This window comes from Artibeus jamaicensis, unplaced genomic scaffold (genome assembly GCF_021234435.1).
Source record: "Artibeus jamaicensis isolate MK-2021 breed Jamaican fruit bat unplaced genomic scaffold, CSHL_Jam_final contig_490, whole genome shotgun sequence".
Classification (NCBI taxonomy): Eukaryota; Metazoa; Chordata; class Mammalia; order Chiroptera; family Phyllostomidae; genus Artibeus; species Artibeus jamaicensis.
Genome location: NW_026521861.1, coordinates 7648530 through 7669880, shown reverse-complemented (window position 1 = coordinate 7669880; position 21351 = coordinate 7648530). Strand labels below are relative to the sequence as shown.

General features: G+C 47.0%; 1 protein-coding gene across 1 annotated transcript in view; it reads left to right on the top strand.

Moving 5' to 3' along the window:
* The window catches only part of XPNPEP1 (X-prolyl aminopeptidase 1), a 51694-nt gene that overhangs the window by 7502 nt on the left and 22841 nt on the right, over positions 1-21351 (top strand). The window contains exons 3-5 of the mRNA XM_037165595.2: positions 4411-4535; positions 17419-17482; positions 18685-18789. Of these exons, the coding sequence (XP_037021490.2) occupies positions 4411-4535; positions 17419-17482; positions 18685-18789 (294 nt within the window). The remainder of the gene's footprint in view (positions 1-4410; positions 4536-17418; positions 17483-18684; positions 18790-21351) is intronic.

The window sequence follows — 21351 nt, the reverse complement described above, 5'->3', positions numbered from 1 at the left end:
ATGTCATGGTAAGTTCTTCTAGCCACCCAGTGAGGAGAGGTGAAGAGGGTGTGCTTTTCATGTACTTTCAAGGAGTGAAAAGCCTTGTTTGTGGTCAAGGTTGAAGGTTTAGGAACTGATTTTTAAAAGCAGACCCACACATGCAAGAGACTTTTACATGAGTCATTCATTTTAAAGCATGATTTAAAAATACCTGGCAGTGTATGGGCTAATGTTACATCATGGACTAGGTTTGTTGCTCTTGGCTTTCCACTTCCCTGCACGCCCTGATTAGCTCTTGGCAGCTTCTGACATTTCTGAAAAGTAATGGGATGTGGAATGAACAGATGCTCTAATACAGTGTCTTCTAAGGTCCTAGCTTTCTTTCACTGAAGGTTCATTGCTGTTAATTATATAGAGTCTGAAAGATCATGGGCACAAAGCAGTGATATTCACTCAGACACCTTCGAGTGAGCGTATGTGTGTGTTAGGTGCTGGGCTAGATGATGGATTCAGAGGTGGAGATGACACGGGCCCTCTTTGAGGAGAAGCAGCGTATTCACCTGTCACACCATTTATCGCCTTGCTGTCATAGTTAGTTAATTGTGCATCTCCCTCGAATGATTGTAAGCAGATAACATTGACTTTGTGCCAGGCACTGTTTCTAAGTGCTTTATATATAGTAACCCACTTAATCCTTATACAAATTATGCTCCGAGGGTCACCAGCCATGCCTTTCATCTTCTTCTTGATTACCTTTTCAGCTGCTGCCACCTCAGTGGCTGGGTCTTATAATTGCACCAGCTTTGTCCCTTCCTCATCTCTAGCTGCTCATCCACTCAAGTTATTTCCAAGACCTGTGGTCCTCGTGGCCACAGCTGTGTCAACACCTTGCTCATTGTACCTGTTTCAGGGGTAGGCGCTGCCACTGCCCCAGCACATCGTCTCAGCCACTGCCTGTTGCTGTTGCCTTTGATGGTTTGCAGTTTGTAATTGAGGGTTTTGTACTTGTCCCTGGTTCTGTTGACTCTGTTGATGAAATTAGTGACTGATAATGTTGACATGTTCTATAGTCAACACTACAAACACCCAGTCAGTGCCATCAAAGTCCTTAAGTCAGGATGTGCTCAGATAGAAAGCAGATTCTATAAAGAAATTACTGATCTTAAAAGAAAATATACTGGCTTCTATTATCTATTTGCTTTTTAAAATTCCAGATGCCCAGGCTGTGCTCCAGACCAATTAAATCAGAAGTTCCCCCGGTAGTTCTCATATGCAGTCAAAGGTTGAAATACTGCTCCAAAGGCCGTCTACATTTTTACTTGAGTTTAAGAATGTTAAGTTACTCAGAAAGACGGTTTGGAAACAAGTCTATTTTGAAGCTCCGGAAAGGTGTCATAATGTAATTTTCAGATGCTGGCAAGCTTAGGAAGTCGCAACAGGCTTCGTCTGGGACTCAGTGGAGGTGCTGACACATAAACTTCGGTCAGGCCAGATACTTCTGCTCCCTCTTCTTCAGGTAGGCGAGGAATTATAGGCTCAGGACATCAGATCAAAGGAAAGGATACCCCTCTGAAGAGCACTGAAGCAGTTTATAATATAATGAAAGGGACGTGGACATGTTTGAATGTAAACAGGGCCGTCTGCAGGGACTCTCTCTTCGAGTGCTGTCGTCCTTCCGAGACTCCTTTGGTGGAGCCCCGAGGCTTGTGGCTAAAGCTGCCCCCTCGCTGCAGATTGGGAATGGGGCACTTTTTCAGTGAGTCCCATCCATGTGGTACCTTATAGAGGATTCTTTTGGTGCTAATCATATTGACTGGTATATGGAAACCCAGGGTGCTGCTGATGAAGGAAAAAAAGCAGGTGAAAAAGTTAAAAAGAACTAAAAATAAAAAGGATCTACCCCTCATGGGTACAAGCCATGGTGAGTCAGGGTGTCAGTCCTTGAAGGTAACCTATAGTATAAGTGCTTCAATGTAACACCGTTACTTGGAGCATTGTGCAGCAGAACATTTTTGGTTAAGTAAAACATGTTTCGTCTGTTTAAAAAAATGGATTGGCAAAATCCCAAACACTGACAACACCAAACACTGGCAAGGATGTGGAAAACGGGAATTTTCATTTATTAACAGTGGGGCTGCAAAATGGTATGGCCAGGTTGGAAGACAATTTGATGGTTTCTTATAAAACCAAATATACTCTTTATAGCATCATGCTCCTTGGTATTTACCCAAAGAAGCTGAAAACTTATGTCCACACAAAACCTGCACGCAGATGTTTATGGCAGCTTTATTCATAATGGCCAAAACTTGGAAGCCACCAGGATGCCTAGAGTGGGTGAATTGATAAACTGGGGTATAGAACAGACAATGGATTGTCATTTAGCACTGAAAGGAAATGAGCTATTAAGCCATGAGGAGGCATGAAAACCTTGAGCACTGTTACTGCTCAGCTAAAGGAGCCAGCCTGACAAGGTTACCTGCTGCATGATTGCAGCTGCATGACTTCCTGGGAAAGGCAGAACTGCAGAGGGAGTGAAAAGATGTGTTGCCAGGGGCTGTGGGAGGGATGGAGAGACTGAGCAGAGTGCACTTTTAGGGCAGCGGAAGCTCTTCAGCCGTTCTGTATGACTCTGTAAACATGGGTGTATGTCATCATGCACTTGTCAGACCCCGTAGCAGGTACCACGAGTGAACTGTAGGGTCAAGTCAAGGAACATGTGTGAAGGACCCATTGACAAAGACAACAGCGGGGAGGACTGAATGTGGAAGCGGGGTGGGTAGGGCAGGGGAGAGTAATGGGGGAAAATGGGGACAACTGTAATTGAACAACACTGGAAAATTATTTAAAAATTGGAAACTTTGGGGGATAATGGCGTGCTAGTGTCGGTTAACCAGCTGTGCGAAATGTGCCACTCTGGTGGAGACCTTGCTAGTGGGGAGGCTGTGTGTGGGGGGTTGGGGTTCGTGGGAATTCTCGGTGCTTTCCACTCAGTGTTGCTAAGAATCTGTACCTGTGCTAAAAAATAAAATCTACTTAGAAATGAGTTGGGAAACTTATTCTACTTTGAATTCTAATAGTATAGTTTTGTGCCAGTATATGGAGTGTAGTGAAATGTGTATGATTATTGTTCTATCATTGGCTTTTTGTGAAGTTTTGTTATTTTAGCCATGGGACTGCAGCTATGATACAGTTATCTGTATATCTAGTCATAGATCCATAGCTGTCACACAGTGTGACTCATCAGAACTGCTTATGGGCACCAGTATTTGTAGAGAAGAGTTTTTTAGAAGCACCAACTACAGTGCTTTGTAAGTCGGCCTTTGTCACATCGTCTCTCACACTCACCAGGAGGAAAGCTCTTTTGATTTTGACTGCTTAGAAATTAGTAAAAGTTGAAGAATTTCTAGTAGGATTCCATTGCATGTCCCTGACTTTTAAAAAAATGATTTTTGTATTTCTGTTTCTGTTTTGTATTTTTCAGAGCTGGTGACTCCAGCTCTAGTTTTATGCGGATGGCAGGCTCCTCAGGACCCCTGAGAGGCTCAGCTTGCAAACCCGGGGCCTCCTCTGCCCCCCACCGCATTTTACGGAGGAGAACACAGGGTCCTGAGGCCCCGCTCCCCTTCCCCCCGGGGCTGCACACCACGGTGGTAGCATGTACTCACTAGGACACACAACTGAAGTCTTTGGACTTCTGGGGGACTGACCTTCCTCCTCCACATCTGTGGTTGGCTACTTAAAAACATAAACCATACCTCTTTTAAGCAAACTTAAGCAGTAAAATACAAGAAGAAGAAAATAAAAACCCCCTTACCCTAAGGTAACCACTATCCACATGTTGGCTAGTGGCCCTCTATAATCTTTGCATATATACATACAGAATTTTAAATAAGTAAGAACAGTCTATACATGTTCTTTTGTAATTTGTTTATAATCACCTACTAGTGTTATTAGTATCCATGCAAATTAAAAAATATAGGTTTAATATAATTTTTTTGGTATATGTAATTTTTGTTTCGTAGTGTACTGTTGTATGTCTGGTAATTTATTGAACTGATCGTGTATGCTCCCTCACACATTTTTTTTTTCTGTAAACAAAGATGAAGACCTACATCTCCCTAGTGTAAAATCCTAGAAGTAAAAGGGGTGACCAATTAATTTGGAAATTAGTATTAGTATTAGCTCAAGTTTTCTAGCCACAAATGGCTGTTCGGAAGTGACATTTGAGATGTGTAAACCTCAGAGTTTTGGGCAGCCTTGGTTTCGGTTTACTGGTGGGGTGGTTGGCGGGGTGGTTGGTGTGAAGGTGTTCTGGGTGTGGGGCATCCACAGTGGGCACTTCTCCAGGGCCCTGTGTGGGTTGTTGTTGAGTAGTCATTGAGTTGTGTGCGCAGGCTGGTTTCAGAGCGCACTCTCCTGTTGTTGCAGGCGGCAGGATGCCTCCAAAGGTGACTTCAGAGCTGCTGCGGCAGCTGAGACAAGCCATGAGGAACCTGGAGTACGTGACCGAGCCGATCCAGGCCTACATCATCCCGTCGGGAGATGCCCACCAGGTACCGAGTGGAGACGGGCTGGTGATAGAACTCACCAGGCCCTCCTCTCCTTTCATTCTTTCTCCCGTAGACCCAATGTGTTGATCAGATTCTAGTTGGAAAAGCACTGGAAAAGTTAGTGCTTTTCAGAAACGGTGTGGCAAGTTCCCTAGCAAAAGCCCAGGGAAGTGAACAGCAATAGTGGGCAATATGGGTGGCGTTCTGGAAGTCTGTAGTTGCAGGTAACTGGGACCGACTTGACGGACTCGAGCAGTAAACATGCTTTGTAGGAGTTTGGGGTCAGCGCCGCTGTACTGGCACAGCTCCAGGTTGTGAGTGATGCTCTCAGTCAGTCGTAGAATGTCAAGGGTTCAGGTTTGGCGTCTTGTGGACCTGAGGGTTGGAACGTAGCTGTCCCTCAAGGAGAACTGGGGTGGAAGGGTTTCAGCTGTTGCTGCAGATCAGTTTCTTTCTTTCTTTCTTTCTTTTTTTTTTTTAAAGATTTTATTTATTTTTGAGGGGGGAGGAGAGGGGGATTGTTTTATGCAACAAGGTAGATGGTAAAAATATGTTGCCTCCCAAGTTCCCACACTTGTATCTTTTTATCTTTTACTTTCAAGATACCAGGTTGAGCTAGAGCTTGATGTTTATCCTTGGTCCGTGTGTGTGTGTGTGTGTGTGTGTGTGTGTGAGAGAGAGAGAGAGAGAGAGAGTGTGTGTGTTTGATGGTATATGGTGCAGATGTGACTGCTGAGGGCCCACTGGGATGGAGGGCGTGGCAGGTAAGAGTATTTCTGTATTTGAGCAAAGTTCCCAAAGGTGACCACTTTAGCTGCCCCTCCCCAAAGTTGCCAGACCAGATGGTTGGTGCAATATCAGGCCAGTACTAACGTGGGCACAACATCCAGACTGGATCCTTGCCTGGAGACTTGACCTTTCTTGGCCTAACATTGTTCATCTCTTTAATTTTTTAAGTGTACAGTACAGTAGTGTTAACACTTTGCACGTGGTTGTGCAATAGATCTCTAGAACTTCTTTCTCAAAACTCTATACCCATTGAACAACTTCTACCTCCCCCACAATCACATTCTAGTCTCTGAGAGTTTGACTGCTTACCTCATAGAAGTGGAATCATGAAATACTGGTTTTGTGTGTGTGTGTGTGTGTGTGTGTGTGTGTGTGTGTGACTAGCTTACTTAGCATAATGTCCTCAGGTTTTATCCAGGTTGTAGCTGATGACAGGATTTCCTTTTTTTTTAAGGCTGAATAATATTACATTGTATTTATATAAACAATACTACATTTTCTTTATCCATTCATCTGTTATTGAACATGTAGGTGGCTCTTACCTCTTGGCTCTTGTGAATAATTCTGCAATGAACATGGGTATGTTCTCTCCAAGATCCTGTTTTTAGTTCTTTTGGGTATATACCCAGAAGTGTGATTGCTGGATTATATAGTAATTTCATTTTTAGTTTTTTTGAGGAACCTTCATACCATGTACATTTTACATTCCTACCAACATTCTTAGCATTTTCTCCACTCTTAGCAACACTTGTAATTTGCTGGGGGTTCTTTGGATACTGACATCTTAATGGGTCTGAGGTGATATCTCATTATGGTTTTGACTTGCATTTTCCCGATGATTAATGCTGTTGAGCATCTTTTCCTGTGCTTGTTGCCATTTGTGTATCTTCTTTAGAGAAATGTCTATTCAAGTCCTTTGCCCACTTGAATAGTTTCTTAGCTGCAGGATTCTCAGGGACTTTAATAGATTCTTGTGCATTGTGTAACTCTAAGGATGGGATGAAGTGTTCAGCATTTTTCAGACTTCAGTGTCTGTGGAATTCCTGCAGCCGTCTCACGGGTGGCCTTAGCAGGCTCTTGTTCCATGTTAACCCACAGTAGCACTTCTCCTATAATGATGGGCTAGAACTTGCTTCTCAAAGAGGAGAGAGTAAGGGGAGGTCAGTGTGTGGAGAGGGGAGGCCACGGAAGTGGAGGGTTTTGCATGTAAGAGTAGATGAAGGGCGAGGTGAGAGGATATGAGGTCTGAGTATAGGAGAAGTGGAAGACTGAGCTGGAAAGGGGTTGGTGGCATGGGAGGAAGCTGGGTTTGTTAGTGTTAAATTCAGTAGACACTGGGGAGGTGAGGAGAGACTGGTGAGGTTTAGGGTGGGCTTGGTAGTGGAATTCTTCCCTTTACCTCTGTTCTCTGGAATAGATGAGTAAGATTCACCATCTTTGTAGGAACCAAAGTCTCTTTTTAAAGATTTTATTTATGTATTTTAGAGAGGGGAAGGGAGGGGGAAACAGGGAGAGAAACATCAGTGTGTGGTTGCCTCTCTTGAGGCCCCCACTGGGGACCTGGCCCGCAACCCAGGAATGTGCCCTAGACTGGGAACCGAACTGGCAACCCTTTGGTTTGCAGGCCAGCACTCAATCCACTGAGCCACACCAACCAGGGCCCAGAGTCTCATCTTGACCGAGGACTGGGTGAGTAAGTAGGTTGGCCAACCCAGCTTGGGCCTGAGGCCTGCAAGGAGGTATAAGTAGTAGAAGAACCAGGTGGCCCACTCTTTAAGAAGGACAGACCCGAGCTTTGTACTCAAGGGATTCCAGGCCCCTGGATAGGTTCGTCTCTGCCTCCTGTCAGTCCCAGGCCTTGGCCTTTGGATTTGGGCTCCATGTCACATGGCTTCTCTGCTGAATTCACAAGTGGTATTTTTTATTCTCTGCCTTTCAAGCATTAGGCCATTGCCCCGGGCTGATTTGACTGCCGCTGTCTCAGCGAGATGGTGGTTCCTGCCGCTGGAGCACTTAATGTAGCAGTTGCTTTGGGGTCTTCTGTAAATTCCCCTATTAGGCAGGGTTCTTGGAGAGACCCAGTAGGATATATACATATATCTGTACCAGTATGTAGAGAGATTTATTTCCTGAGGGCCTGGCTCGCACAACATCTGCTCCCCTGGTTCTCAGATCTTCGGGTTGGGACTGGAATCATACTGCTGGCTTCCCTGATCTTCTGGCTTGCAGATGGCACCAGTGGTGAGTCCCTATCTGAGGTGAAGATCTGAGAGCCTGGAATGCTGATGTCCAAGGGCAGGAGCAGATGAATGTTTCAGTGTAAACAGGAGAAACCAAGCCTGCTCTTCTTCCACCTCTTTGTTCTATTCAGACCCTCAATAGATGGGGTGCTGCCCACCCGCAGTGATTGGTGAGGCCCATCTTTATTCTGTCTCCTGTTTTGAATGTTAATCTCTTCCAGAAACAGTGTCACAGACAGCTCCAGAAATAATATTCTTCCAGCCAGCTTTCTGGGAATCCCTTAGCCCAGTCAAGGTGACACATGAAATTAACCGTGACAGTCCACTAGCACACTGTTGCCTGAAATTGGGTCTCTCCTTTGAAAGGGGTCTTGCAAGCTGTCCTGGAGCTGCAGCTGAAGATGCCTACTGTACTTACAAACCTTCCCCTCGAGGGAGAACTCACTGTGTGGCAAGACTGGACCTGTGAGTCTTACTTGAGTTAAAAAGTGAAGGCGTTGGGGAGGGGTGTGTTAGAAGTTTTGCGGTGTTGGCATTTCAGTTTCAGTATTTTGTTTTGCCTGGGCCACGATGCAAATCTGTGTTTACTAGTAGGAGGAGGCTCCTGTAGTCAAGGCAAGTTTATCTTGATATTCTTGGTTCTGGACGCTGTTTCTGAGCCAGCTTTGTTGTCATCAGAAAGATGGTATTGGTCCAGTGTCCTTACTGATTTAAAAAAATCCTCTTTGACAGTAGACGAGGGCCTACTACATACCCAGATCAGTTCCTTGTTAAACTTTGGGAATGGCAGTGAGTCTGGCCGGACCACAGGTGACATTCGGGCTTTCCCTCCGTGCCCCGTTTCTTAGTGACCCTGGAGTATCAGAGTTGGATGGCTCCTGCCTCGATTACGACATTGGGGCTCTGGTCCTAGAAAAATGTGTTTTCCAGCAATATCCTAAAAACACAAAAAATAACGCTTGCTCTCTGTTAGCTGGCCCTTATCACAAAAGTCGCTGTTTAAGCTTTGCACTTACATTCTTGCACGGCCACTGTCCTCAGCTCCCTCCCCTCTGTCCCCGCCACTTTTCTTTTACGATCTTTAACTGTTGTAGCTTCGCTGTCTGCCCTGAAAGGGGGGGGGACCTGTGCTGTGTTATTTGCTGCGTGTTTTCTGACAGCCTGCTCAGGACTGAGTGTCGGGGCAAGTACAGAGGACAGGCAGTTAATGTGGCGGTGAGTGTATGGGCTCCGTGGACTAAACAGGTGCAGGTGCCCCATGTGACACTCACCTGGCAGCCTGACCTCAGGCAGATTTCCTCAGATTCCTGAGTACTGACTGGTTAAACTCTTCGGGTCTCAGTTTCCCCATCTGCAAAAGGGGGATCGCGACAGTTCCATCCTGTAGGATTGTTGTCAGGATTAAATGAGTTAATAGATGTAAACACTCAAAGCACATCTGTCACCTGGTAAGTCTGGAAATATTGCTGTTGTTGTCATTATTACTGTGACAGAGATGAGTGAGGGAAAATGCCCCCCTCCCCAGAGATTTTAGATGAGCCAGTCACAAATGTCACACAAAACGCTGGGAAAGCACTGGATCGGCACTACCAGTAAAATGTAAGTAGAAATATGTAAAGTCTGTGTGTGATTTTAAATACTCCCACGGCCATGGTGAACATCAAGTAAAAAACAGTGAAATTCATCTTAATATATTGTATTTATCCCATTATGTCCAAAATGCTGTCATTTTAACACATCAACAATATCAAAGATTATTAATGAGCTGTTATACATTTGTTTTTGTATTGATAGCACTATGTCTACTAATTCAGTGTGTACTTTACATTTATAAGACATATCAATTTAAATGTCAAACATTCACTGAAAATATTTGGTCTGTGTTTAGATTTCATAAAATTTACAGTTGAAAAAGGAGGCTTACGGGCCTGAGTTGTTCCAAACATACTTAAAAGTTTTCTGGTGACTGAACCTTGAATCTTAAAGTTTGTATTTGAATGAATTAAAATGAAACAAAATTAAGCATTCAGTTCCTCAGTTGCAGTAGTCACGTTTCAGGCCCTCAGCGGCCACCTGTGGCTGGTGGCGATGATAAGGGACAGCACAGATTTCGATCAAGTGTGGACTGAGCACGTTGGCGAGAGGGAGTGTGCTGAGCCGGCAGGGTCCAGGAAGGCTTCAGGGCACAAGCACATTTAACTGGAATGTGAACAGATAGGACTGAAATTCTTGAGATAGAGAGGTACAAGAAACACCATGAGCAAATCCGAGGAAGTAGGAGAACATGAATAAGGGTAGCCCTGAAAAGGGGAAAAAAATAGGGGCCTGGTCAAGGCCACTCAGTGAGCCACCTATGACTGACTGGTCATGGGTGTCCTTGACCACCAGAGTAGGAGTGGAGGCTTTTGTTAGGTAGTAGGGATGTACTGAGGGTCTTTGGACGGGGAGTGACGTGATCCACCGGAGGGAGCGGTGTTTAGTGTGGACTGGAGAAGGGAACACTGGGAGCGGAGAAGCCGGTTAGGTGCTCTCGTAGGCTCCCAGAGGACTTGGAGTGGGGTGCTGGCTTTAGGAGCAGAGGACCTGGGAGGGGTTCAGAGGTGGAGAGGTAGACCAGAGATGGCGTGTGGACCATACGGGCAGATGGCCGAGGGTATTGAAAGTTTGGAACCAGAGCGTTTCAGGTGGCATCCACAGAAAGGAATCAGAAGTCCTGAGTTCCTTCGGTGCCTGTGGAGAGGTGGGGCGTCCCTGCAAGGACCGTGAGGATGAGGAGGACAGGTTGGCTTAGTGTGACCTGCTGCATCAGCCTCCTCTGTAAAAGAGAGGTGGCTGTTCTTTGTGGCTCTTGTTCCTGATTATTTCATTTCAGGCTAGATTCAGGGTGATGGAATTTCTCCTCCGGGTAGGGAAGGGTGTGTGTCGGAGAATGAAGGGGAATCTTGAATCCTGTCTTTTGTGTGCTTTCCAAAAGACAAATACAGACACCCACACACTGTTCTGTGTTGGAGAGAAAATGTACCCCAAACGCCTAATTATGCAAGGACTTGGCAGGCCAGGGGTCCACTTCTCTCAGCTGTGGGGCTCTTGCCTTGTCAGCTCTGAACAAGGCTTGTGGTATTAATGAACTTGGGCACAGGGGGACTTCCACAGTGGGGAATTGTCCACTGGCAATCTGATAATCTGGGTGCTTTCATGGACCATCTAAGTCAAACATCGACATTGATGGGTACCACTGACCCCAAACCAGGAGAGGCATTGGTTGGGGCTGAGCCTGCACCATCAGGTTCAAGGCAATAGGTATTCTTTTAGAAATCCAAATTCTTCGTCCTCCCTGCCTGTAAGGCCCCCTATTCCCCTCTTGGGATCAATTTTGTCAAAAGTTCCCATTCTGTCAGCGGTGACCCAGCTGACTAAGTTTTTGCCGACTAACCTTTCTACAAGGTTCCTCCTTGTGGAAGACATGAATCAGATTTTCCTAAACTCTTTGGACCTTACTCTCATTCCTCCTGGAGTCGGCTTCCTGTTTTGTTTGGTGTTTCTTAAACAGACTCTGTCCTGGGGTGAGGATGGTGACTTTTATCCTATAGTGATTGTATCCGCTCTATTAATCAGAGTAATGCGAGGTGTGGTGATATGTCTTGAAGTCTTGTGGTTCTTTGGAGCTTCATTTCTTGTTCATGTTGCAGTCTAGAGTGTGTGTTCCTGGTTGGTAGGTGACTTTCTTCCACCAGGAAGAATGACTTAGGATTCTAGGCTCCTGCCACCCTGTGACACCACCATTCTAGCTGGTGGAAAGGGAAGGAGTGTGGTGAAGACATTTATCCTGCCCTGACCCAGACATCATTTCCACCCAGGTTTCATTGGTGAGAACTAGTCTTGTGACCCCCAATGCAAGGGGGCCTGGGAAATGGAGTCCTGAATGGAAAACCTCTTTTCAGCAACTGTACGCTAAGGGAAGGGTATGCATCATTGGACAGCTGTTTTCCCCACATATCTTGAGTTGGTTTCATTTAAAAGAGAAGAAAGTGCTAAAGACTGGAAGTTACCTTAGTCTCTGGGGACAAGTGGCCCTTGTCTCCATTCACAGTCTAACCTGTGGGACTTCCTGTGGACACAGAGCTGTTTGCTCATTCGGTTTCAGAACCTAGTATGTCTGAGGGACTATGTCAGAGTCATGGCTTACGAGGGTGGAGGGCTGGGGAGGGGCAAAGGTGCCACCCCAGCATGGGCCCTAATAACTCTGGTCATCTTATCTCACCACTCAGCTGTCAGCCCTGTTTACTCCATTTCATCTGCATGTGGCCACGTTGACTTTTCTTCTTGAAACTCAGCTCTGATCGCCCCGGCCAGACCTATGGTGATCATAGGAGCATAATTGGAAGGTCCTATAACCAGAAGGTTGTGGGTTTGATTCCTGGTCAGGGCACTTACAAGGGTTGTGGGTTTTATCCTTGGTTCTTGGTGAGTCTTATCCCTGGTCCTGGCATGTATGGGAGGCAACTGATGGATGTTTCCCTCACATTGATGTTTCTCTCTCTCCCTTCCTCTCTCTCTAAAAACAATGAAAAAAGTGTGATAGTGGAGGTCCTTGACTATTATCTTCAGCCTCCCTTTCCAGGATTCTCAGCTGCCACTCCCTTGAACTTTCTGTCCTAGCAGTCAGGCTAATCGGCTCTGTCTGTCTCTCTCTGTCTCCCTGTCTCTCCATCTCTCTGTCTGTCTGTCTCCCTCTCTCTCACCTTTTCCTTCTGGGCCTTCTTGCATCTTTCCCCTTCCTTGGATGGCTTTCTGCTTCTCCTCACCTGTCCATAGTGGTCCTAGTCAAACCTCTGATCTCAGCCTGTGGATTTACGGCAGATCTGAGCCTCCTTGAAACAAGAGCAAATACCTGTCGCATATCCAGCATGGTTCATGTGGCTGTTTATTAGGGCTAATATTTCATGCATATCTGCCTTATTTTGCTGGCCAGATTGTCCACTCCAAGAAGATACTTTATTATATTTCCTATAGAGTCTAGTGCCTCACCTGTCAAGTAGTTAAAAGCACTTAGCATGTGCTGATTGCTTTATGTGACCCCTCAACCCTCCAACGAGGGCACTTTTATCATCAGCAGATGAGGTTGCGCCCGAGGTTTACCCAGTTCCTAAGTCGGGAGCCAGGCTTGGACATAGGTGACTCCTGGGTGTGGGGGCATCCGAACATGGCTGACGAAGGCGGAGTTAGACGCAGCGCAGGCCGTGCCCTTTGTTTCTGCAGAGTTTGTGACCCAGTTGTGTAGCCCAGGTGTGCAGTCTGCACACGCAGAGTTTGTGACTCAGTTGTGTAGCCCAGGTGTGCAGTCCACACACGCAGAGTTTGTGACCCAGTTGTGTAGCCCAGGTGTGCAGTCTGCACGTGGGAAAGAGGTTGCTCGGCAGTGTGGCAGGGGCTTTGGAAAGTCAGGCCTGAGCTCAGATCTCTGCGCTGCCCCTTGGGGCAGTGGTTCCTTGGAGAAATAATTTATTTGTCTGAAGTTTGATTTTTAAAAAAATCTGTAAATGGGGAGGGTGATACCTTCCAGAGCTGTTTTGGGGATTAGAATTAGAGGAAATGAATATAGTTTTTGGCAACTAGTAGGTATGTAGTAAACCTTAGTATGAGGGGGGACTCCAAAACCTCTGCAATTGATTTATAAAAAATTGTGTATGTATTCTTACATGTTTAAACTTCAGTCACCTTCAAAGTGCTCTCCATTCGATGCACTGCACCTATGGAGATGTTTTTCCACTGCTCAACAACTGTTTTTGAACTTGTCAATTTTGATGGCTTTTAGTACTTCTGTTTTTGTTTGTGCGTTTGTTTCACCTCTTTCACATCGGCAAAATCCCTTCGAGGACTTTTTTTTATCTGGGAAAACAAAAAGCAATGGCTCAGAGTGAGATCAGGTGAGTAGGAAGGGTCATCACCATTCAAGGCAGGGCATGGGTAATGACCCCGTGGATGGTCCTGTGGAATTCAGAGACGTGGAAGACTGCCGAAAACCAGATGAGTCCGAAAGCTTTGTGGGCACAGAGCACTTAGGCTGGGTTTTGAGAGATGGCTGAGGCTCTCGGCCCTGCCCCTCCGCCCCCGTAGTTTACAGCTGTGCTTTATTTGGCCGTGTATTGCTGAATATTTCCATAGTTTGAATTAGATGCCAGAATTTAAAAATGGGGTGATCTCTCATGAACACACACGTCTTTATCTTCTCCTGCAGTATTGACGGTTGGCAGTGTGTGGCCCACGTTCCTGCACGACAGGAGTCGGAGCTGAGTGGGAGCTGCCCTCTCTAGAAACCATAGGCCCTTGACCTGCTTTACCACTGTATTGTGTTGTGTAAAACACGCTCCTGGGTCTAGTGCACACTCATGATTTTGGCCCAGAATTTCAGGGGAGAAATCTTTTGTTTAAATTTTAAAATTCAATTATTTATTTATTTATATTTAGAAACAAAACTGATGATCATATTCCAGGGTATTATTTTGCATGCAGATATCATTATTGCTTTCTAGGTTACCTTTTTAATGCATAGTATAAATAAAAGAAAGAGAAGGGTGAGGTCAAGGAACAAGTATGAAGGACCCATGGACGAGGACAATGGGCGTTCAGTGTGGGGGGGCAGGGGATAGTAATGGGGGAAAGTGGGGGCAACTGTGATTGAAGAACAGTTTAAAAAATAAAAAAATTAGCGCCCCCCCCCCCCCCCCCCCGGCGGGCATGGCTCAGTGGATTGAGAGCTGGCCCGTCAACCCCAAAGGGTTGCAGTTCAATTCCCAGTCGAGGGCACATGCCTGGGTTGCAGGCCAGGTCTCCAGTGTGGGGTGTGTGAGAGGCAACCACACACTGATGTTTCTCTCCCTCTCTTTCTCCTTTCCCCTCTCTAAAAAAGTAAATAAATAAAATCTTTTGAAAAAAAGAATGAAAACCATTTATCTAGATACAGAATTAGTACTACCCATGTATAATGCACAGCCCTGTTTTTCCCTCAGAAATTTGGGCAAATAAAGAAGCATTGTACACGGCAAAATATGGGTAGTTTAGTTTACCTGCTTCTACCCTAAGGCATTTGAGTTTGAAGCTCCAGTTATAATCCCTTCTGGTCTTTTTCTTACTGGATAAAGCACAGGTAGCAAATACAAGGCACCTGGGCCGAATCCACCTTGTTTTATCTGGCCTGGCACCTTGTTTCTACCTGATGGCAGCGCCAAGCTCCTTGCCCCTAGTTAAGGAGGAGTTTCATGTATACAGTCCTAAAATTACATTCAGCCCTTTGAAGGCAACCACGAGGTGGATGTGGCCCCTGGTGAAAATGGGTTTGACACCCCTGGAAAGTATTAGTTTCCTATTGCCGCTGTAACAAATGACCACAGACTTAGTGGATTGCAGCATCACAAATTTATTATATAGGTCTGAAGTCTAAAGGGTTCAGCATTTTGAAAAGCTCACTCTGAGTGTGTGAAAGTGAATTGTAAGGACAATGGTCCAGGTAGGATAGTGGAGCCTTGGACTGAGTGCTGGTATTAGAGATGGAGAGAATTGGATGGTTTTTGGAGAAGCCAGCAGCTGTGCTTCGGTGCCTTTTTCCTTGCATGCTATATTTTGGCTTATTTTAGACCCTTCGCTGCTCTCAAGGGAGAATGTTCCCGGGCTCTGACAGCTTCCTGTTTGGGAGAAGAGTAGGAGGCCGGGCCCAGCGCTGCTCTGGCCTCTGTTTAGCCTGTTGGTGTGGAGGTGACAGCTTCAGTAAGCAATGTCTTTCTGGCGTGTTGACCACTTAGGTCATGTCTAGACATTCTTGCCCTAGACCTCATCTCGATCTGAAACCCAGCATTTCCACCTGTTGTTAAAACACCACCTTCCTTCAGAGAAACCTTCTTCCATCTGCCTTTGCTGATGAGTAAGTACCTCTGGGTGCCCCCGTGGGTGCCCCTCCCCTGAGGCTTGCCCAGATTGGCAGGGGCCATTCCTGCAGAACTGTGTCCCTGAGTGGAAGAGTCCTGCTGCGCCAAGATCAGCAGCACCTTCTCTGCCAGACCTTTGTCAGTGTCCTCACTGTGTGTCACAGGCAGAAGGGCCCTGAGGCAGGGCAGCCTCCGCTCTGTCTTCCTGCACTGTGGTTTTGGGTGTCAGAGTTATCTTTGTTAACTTAATTTTTCCAGCCTCTTAGATGCTTTTTCACCATTCAGGAAGCAGAAATACTCGTTTCACTGCATGTATACGGCACTCTTACGTTTCTGGTGAGTTGTTGCAGACATTGTTACTGTCCCTCACAGTGGTCCTAGGTGAAGGGTGAGACGCCCACTCCACCCATTTTTGCCTTTTTTTGGTCTCGCACCATGATTACTGGGTTAATGAAACAAATAAGGATTCCGCGGTTGATACTATTGACAGCCGTTTCTTTCTGTGTGTGTAGTACCATCTCCGATGTGTTACTTTATGTTTCGGGGATAAAGCACGTACCTGCTGTTGCATTTTGCAGTCTGAAATGACCCTTTTCAGAGTGAGGAACTGAGGCCAGGAGAGGCGATGAGACTTGTTGCAGACCACGTAGCTGGGCTGGCAGAGGGCAGGTGTGGCTCAGAGCCCCTTTCTCCCGCGGTTTTTCCAGCATCTCTGTCACGGGCAGTGTGGTCTTGCGGCTGGTTTGAGAAAGTGACTGTGGCTGCCTTGGTTAAAAGAGACGCCCTCATTCATGCAGCAGGAGTGAAACATGGGTGCCTTTTCCCCCTACGTCCTGTGGACCACCTCGAGGTCCAGCCTGAAGCCCCGTTTTCTATCCTAAGCATTCTTAACCCTGCCAGCTACTCAGCTCAGAGCAACCTACTAACAGGAGAAGGAGCAGCAGCTTTGGTCCCAAGCAGGTCCTGGCCTTGCTGTTGACCTGTCAGTGGGCGAGTTACTTACGTGTTTGAACCTCCCTTTTCTCTTTTGATGTTGGTCTTATCCTGGAGAGTGGTCATGAGGATGAGATGAAATGTGCCACATGGGGGCAGCGTGGCATGAGGTGTCAGAGCCTGGGCTCTGGAGCTGACAGCCAGGTTCAAATCCTGCCTCTGCTACTTACCAGCTGCATGGCTTCAGGCAAGTTAACTCCCAGTGCCCCATTGACTGTTACTGGAGGTTGCGTACTGTGTGGCCTCGTCCCCTTTTCCCAGGAATGAGAACCTCTCACTTTCTTCAGTCCCTAACCCCCTCCCATTCAGAGGCTGGGGGATTATCATCTGGGGAGGACCTGGATGTGGACAGGACGTTTTGTTTTGCTGAAGCCTCCTGGATTGGAGGATGTGCTTCCCCTTTTCCCTAACAGGAAGGGACGGGGCCTGTCTGCGTGGGAGTGGTTGGTGATGCCGCCTTAGAAAGGGACACCGACCACCAACGGGAAATTCAGAAACAAGCTCATACGCAAAGAGATGCAAGTTACAGAATTGTTGGCACTTAAAACGGAAAGTCAGCCTTACTTTTCAAAAAATAACAGATGCCTAAATGTCACTGGGCAGGACGAGGAAAGGCTGTGGGTTTGTTTTTGGGGTAAGATCTCAGTGAGGAAAGAGCAGTTTTGATCTGTTTCCCTTGACTTGCTTTTGTTCTCCAGGTGAGGAAATAGAGGCTGATGGGAAAAGCTCTTTAAGCCCTTAATTAATTAGGGTCTTACGCGCTGTGAGCTGATTTTTTTAAATGTTCAGCTTGCCTTTTAAGTAGACTGGCTGTTCCTTGAAGGCAGGTGCCAAGGATTTGCCAGCCCTTATGTTCTCCACTGGGCCTGGCACAGGGCTGAGTGCGCCGGCGCCGGTGCGTGGCTGCTTGGGGTCCAGTCCCTTGTCCTTTTCGTTTTCCAGAGTGAGTACATTGCTCCGTGTGACTGTCGGCGGGCCTTCATCTCTGGATTCGATGGCTCTGCGGGTGAGTCGCTAAATTCTCTCTCTGTTCTTTCTGTACTTTTGTTCGCCGCCCAAAAATAACTGGAACGCGTTTCAGCCTGTGCTATAGCACCAAAAAGAAAATGCAAACCAGACGTTCCCTGTCAAGCCCCTGCAGAAAAGTGGGAGTTTCCAGCATCCTCTGGCTTCCAACAGTCCCCTTGTAGTGACCCTATTCTCTGTGCTTGTGCTTTTAAAGTTTTAAAAAGTTTTTACTTAAAACGTGTTTTTGAACTTTCTATTAACGATAACATAAATATGGAAAATCATCAATTAAACTGAATGTCCCTGTGCAACTAGTACTGCAAATAGTTAATAGGACCCTAATATCTCCCAGCACCCCCACCTCAGCTTACTGGTCCTGCTTAATTCTCCACGTGGTTGGCTTTGAGTTCTGACTTTTCACTTTTGCCTTAAGTAATGTTTATTATGTTTAGCTACATTGGGGTCCTGCCCTAACTTTTTCCAGAGCTATTGTGCACTTGATATTTAGGGTCTGTTTCCCAATTGAGACTTGCACCCCTTAAGCTAGGTAGATTTGGCGAGAGCCCCTCTCTCTGCATAGTGAGCCTCCTGCTTCCTTTGATGTAAGTGCTTGTGTTGGTTGGCTCTTAGGATCGGTTTTGGCTGACGCCTCTGCCAAAAGCCCGAAGTTCCGCCAGGTCTGTGGGAACTGAGGCAGGTGGAGGTGGAAGGCACACACTCCCGCTGTGTCATCGGGAACACGCACAGGGGCTTTCCTGGGAGAGCTGACGCAGTCCTTTGGGGTGTCCGGTGGAGCAGATCACGGTGATCACTGCCCGGGAACCATTTCAGTTTCTCTCTTGTTGATCATGAAGCCACTGGGGCTGGAGATCCACAGGCCCCCATTCTCCTGGCCTTGATGCATGCTGCACAGGTTGGGGCCTTTCCGTGCAGGGACCAGTGTCCAGGCAGCCTGGGCTGCCTCAGGACTGGTTTCTTCAGAGCCTGGCCCTCAGCTGGTGCTTGGTGGCTGTGTCTTCTCTTGCCCAGGCACTGCCCTGGAGTCAGAGGCTTGCCAGCCCCACTCAGGGTGCTGGTGGGTGGCTAGGCCTCCTCACAGGAGCTGGAGCTCTCACCCTGCTTGTCCGTTTTGCAGTCAGTTTGTGCAGCTCTTGGGTGGTGGTCAGAAACCCTTCTCATTTCTTTGTCCCTTTGCTGCAGGCACAGCCATCATCACAGAAGAGCATGCGGCCATGTGGACCGACGGGCGCTACTTTCTGCAGGCTGCCAAGCAGATGGACAGCAACTGGACGCTCATGAAGATGGGTGTGTAGAGGGAGGCCCATCCCAGCCTTAGTTGGCCAGCTCTGGGAAGGGACCCCAGAGCTCCTCAGGCCTCTTGGATCTTAACCCTCTCAGGGGTCATGGGCACTTTGTAGTCTATTTGGGCTGCCATACAAAATGCCACAGACTGTGTGGCCTCAACAACAGCAGTTTATTTCGCCTGGAAGCTGGAAGTCTAAGATCGGGGTGCCAGCATGGTCAGGGTCCGGTGAGAGCTCTCTTTCTGGCTTGCAGACTTCTCACTGTGTCCTTAGGTGGCCGGATCTCTTTTTCCTTTTCTTGTTAGCAGACCACCAATCCTGTTGGATTAGAGCTCCACCCGTATGACTTCATCTAACCTTAATTACCTCCTAAACCCCCTGTCTCCATGTACAGTCACATTGGGGGTTAGAATGCCAATGTATGCGTTTCGAGGGGGCACAGTCTAGTTCATGGCACAAGGAAAACCAAGAATATAGCATTCTTGTATGTACATACCATTGTGCGTTCAGTTGTGGAAGGTCCTGGTTCAGGATTCTCATTTTAGTGACCGGAAACTGAGGGCCAGACAGGACAGCCGATTTGTTGCAGATTGCATAGCTCGCCGTGCACTTGACTCATGCACCTGGGGCCTCTTGTCTGCCCTTCACTGCCTCCTGATTCAGAGTAAGGTAAAGGTCAGGGGCTGTTGACAGCAGAGGCCAGGAAGCTGTTGCCTGGAGGATCCTGAACTCACTTCTGGCAGCTCAGCCGTGGACAAGAACACAGGGCAGGGGCGTGGGTCTGGAACTTTCTCAGACAAGTTACTCCACTTTCAGTGCTTCGGTTTCCTCATCTGTAAAATGGAATGAAAATAATAGTGACGACCACGTAAAATGGTGCGAATTAAAGAAATAATCAACCAAAAGCATTGAGTTCAGTGTTTATCCAGTACTAAGTGTGCGTGTGTACTCTGGTTTTTCATGTAATTTTGTGCTGTGTGTGTTTTTCCTTGTCACTAAAACACCCTTTAGGAGCGTAGTTCTAGTGGTTGTACCGAGGTCTCTTTCTCCTGAATTCTGAACCTGGAGAGATAAGGAGGGGAAAGGACCTGCCAGGGCCAAGTGAGGAAGAGAAGATGAGGACACACCTGGTATTTCTTGTGTGTTGTAGAAAGTAAAGAGGAAGGCAAGTTGTCACCAGACTCACAGTTCGGGGAACAGAGCGAGGCCGTTGACAGTGAGTTGGCTTGAGATGACACCTAGAGCAGCCAGCCTCCTGAGGGTCTGCGTGCATGCACGTTCGTGTGCATAGGCAGGGGGTCCACGCTGTCCACACATGTGTGCGCGCGCGCATGGTTTATCCCAGGGAGGCCTTAGGAACGTTTTTGGCCTGGCAGTGGATTTATGGCTGAGGCTGTTCTCTCCACCTGCCCCAGCCCCTTCACACACACGCAGGCATTTGGGGCTGTGGGGCTGTGATGAATGGACAGGCCCCTAGGCCTGTGCACTTTTAATTGTATGCCTTTGTAATGGCTCATGCCTCCTTAACACATAGGTACATTTGTTTATATGTTGTATATATGTGCTAGTGTCCCTCTGTATTTCACACACGGGCAAAGATTAATTTCTTTATTTTTTAGAAAAATAAACACAAATAGAAATTCTGTTTGCACCCCTGTGGATCACTTAGTGTGCCCTGCGGTGTGGGCATCTCTCTTTGGGGCTCAGAACTCCAGCTCTTGGGCCTGTTAGCACTTTGGGGGTCAGAGGGGCAGAGGAGCCGCACTGTCTGCCTGCTCCTTAAAGTAGGTGTGTGGCGGCCTCGGGGAGTGAGTCCTTGTTCCTTCCAAGCCCCTCTCTAGTTGCTTCTCTGAGATGCCTCTCCCCTAAGCCCACCTTTCCTTAGGCTTGTCTCCTGCGTCAGGAGATTCTGGTGGGTTTGGTTGGTGAGCGATTCATCCCTGGGGCTTTGCCAAATACCCGTCTGGTAGGGGATGACAGGACTTCATCCTGCGAAAGTTATACAAGGGCATGAAAGAAATTGCATTAATAACTGGCTTGTTTAGCTGTTTGAAAAAAACTAGGAAAGACTCAGATAGCAAAATAATAACTCAGTGCCAGCTTCCAGGCAGTTTTTGTAGAACCGAGATTCATGAGCTCATCGCCTTTTAAACCTTTGAACTTCCTTTTTGTGGTTATGAGATTATTGGTTCTCAGTAGGGAACACAGTAAAGATAAGTAGTGTTTTAGAATATGTGAGCTTTCACTCTAAATATGCATATATTTGACCAAGATGTTAATTGTTTTGCAAAAATACAATTAAGAAATTGTACATCTCAAACATAGATGGCTTTCAGTGAAGAAAAACGGGGATATCAAAACCAACTTCATTGCCTTTCTTGAAACTTATTTATCGTCCCGTGACTGGAGTCCTGAAGACAGAAAGGGCTGTTTCTTTCAGGAGCTGGGAAGCCCAGGGAGCCATGTTGAAGGCGGTGATGGCGGTTCTTCTCTGTGTCTCTTGAAATCTCTGGGAAGATTGTTGTGCTTCCGAGACTTGTGTTCAGTCCCCTTATGGGGTCTC